The 2181-nt window shown below is 40.8% G+C and overlaps 1 gene segment (V, D, J or C); it reads right to left on the bottom strand.

Moving 5' to 3' along the window:
• Nucleotides 1–684: 684 nt before the first annotated feature.
• LOC116036860 lies at nt 685–1249 on the bottom strand (the record flags this gene model as incomplete). The annotated part of the segment is given in 2 exon segments: nt 685–986; nt 1077–1249. Coding segments are annotated over 2 exon segments (420 nt in total), but the record flags the coding sequence as incomplete, so codon positions are not given.
• Between the last annotated feature and the right edge of the window lie 932 nt (nt 1250–2181).

The raw sequence follows: 2181 nt of genomic DNA on the forward strand, positions 1-2181 counted from the left end.
CATTTTGTTTTTATCCTCACTCACTGAAACAGAGTTGGTATTTTGCATTATTTCTCCTGATTCCCGATGAGAGATGAGGAACTCTGGTTGCTTTCCTGGATATTGTCGATACCAGAAGAAATAATCAGCAGAACCTTTGGAGTATCTGTAGAACAGAGTAACAGAGCTGCCTTCTAAACTGTTCTCTTCTTTCTGGACTGGAGTGAGTTCTTCACAGCTGACACCTAAAGGAAGAGATAACTGTTATTTAATGTTGCAAAAGACTCAGATGACTCATTTTAGGTGTTATTGGAATACAACTTTTCATGCTGCATAATCTAACATACCTGTTAGAATGGAAAGAAACAGCAGAGAACACAAACAATGCTGCAGTGACAGCATGTTGAATAAAGGTAATGTTGATGGTTTGTGTATTGATCTCTGTTGAATATAGAAGTTCCTCTCTCTTCTATAGTTCAGTAACAGCTCAGCTCCTCCCTGAGTCTCTCCGTCTAATCGTAGCTCTGTAGTTTAACTTCTCTCACTTACTCTTCTAAGGTAAATTGATTCTAGACTACATGAGGAAAAATATTGAAGTTTAACAGTGTGTGACTCCCTCTGGTGGACATTGTGGAGTATTGTGTTGTCTTTGCTCCAAAGGTTTTTGTACAGAGTTTTGGTGTTTCCTTTCACTGTGGGCTGCAGAGCACAGTAGTACACAGCAGAGTCAGACAGCTGAAGCTTCTGGATCTTCAGAGGAACTGATCTTAACTTGGAATTGTGTGTAGATGAAAATCTCTCCCTGAACTCCTCTGCTGTGTTCCCTCCATCCCCTTGAACGCGGATGAGAATGAATTTGGGGCTGTTGTTTCCATCCTGTTTGTACCAGAAGAGATAATCATTAGTTGAACTGCTGTTATATTGACAGCCAAGTGTTACTGCCTCTCCTTCAGTAGCAGTCACATCTCCTTTTGGTTGCAGCACGTTGTCTTTTTGAGCTCTGCATTCTGTAAAACAACAACAAACAGAATCAGTGTGCTGTTAAAGAATCATATCAATGTTGGATTGATATCAAAGAAACAGAGTTGTGTTCATACCAAGGCTCATAGCAGCCAGCAACACTGAGATGAACAGAGGCTTCATATCTGCAGTGTGGAGTAACTCTGAGCTACAGCAAGTATAAAGAAGGCTGTGATCTCTCTGTTTAGTCTTCATCAACACTAAGTTGGTGGATTAGAAGGAGGAACCTGATCACAGTGACAGGACTCATTCACAGCCCTGGGTTATTCCCCCTACTGACAACTTTACACCTAACACATGTTGTGCCTCTCTCCTTTCTTAGTGTAACTGTTCTTGTATGAAGTGGTCTTTGTAGTTTTCAGCTGACATGGTTCCTGTTTTACAGCTGGTGCAGATTCATTTTGTTCCCTAAAATATAAAAGGTGGTAATTATAGTGAACCTGAAACCTTTTAATATTTCTATCTAGAAAGTTTGAAACAAACTGAGACTTAATATTTCAACATGTTAAGTTTTATGCTTTTTTCAGAATATTTCTTGAATGTAAAGTGACAGTTTAGTATCTTTTGGTCCTCTGCAGCCTTTGAGGTCAAATTCAAAGATGGTGAAGTTGTTGGAGAAGCTTCTGTTTTCATGAAATTCTTTTGTTAGTAAAATCTTCAGCGGTAAAAATGTGATTCTACTGAGTTCTTCTGTGAATTATGATGTTATGGAATATAAACTACCAGTGATTTCAGTTTTATTAGTGTTTCAGTGTCTATTTGGGATGCAGATCAACATGTTGAACAATGGAAGGAGCTCATTGTTGCAAACAGATAGTTTTCATTGTTTCTATCGGCAGTTGGTGTGAACAGAGACAAAAGTTTAAGGCCGCTGGATTAGGGGTGGCAGTAGCTCAGTCTGTAGGGACTTGGGTTGGGAACCGGAGGGTTGCTGGTTCAAGTTCCAGTACGGACCAAAGTACACAGTGTGGATTGGTATCTGGAGAGATGCCAGTTCAACTCCTGGGCACTGCCAGGTGCTCTTGAGCAACGTACTGTACTGCTGTACTGTACCGCTCAGGGCGCTGGTCCAGCACTGGCAGCCCACTCACTCTGACATCTCTCCATTTGTGCATGAATAGGTCCTGAGCATGTATGTGTATTTCAGGCCTGTGTGTAGTGATTTCTAACAAACAGAGTGTA

The sequence above is a fragment of the Sander lucioperca genome, chromosome 9, assembly GCF_008315115.2.
Source record: "Sander lucioperca isolate FBNREF2018 chromosome 9, SLUC_FBN_1.2, whole genome shotgun sequence".
Classification (NCBI taxonomy): Eukaryota; Metazoa; Chordata; class Actinopteri; order Perciformes; family Percidae; genus Sander; species Sander lucioperca.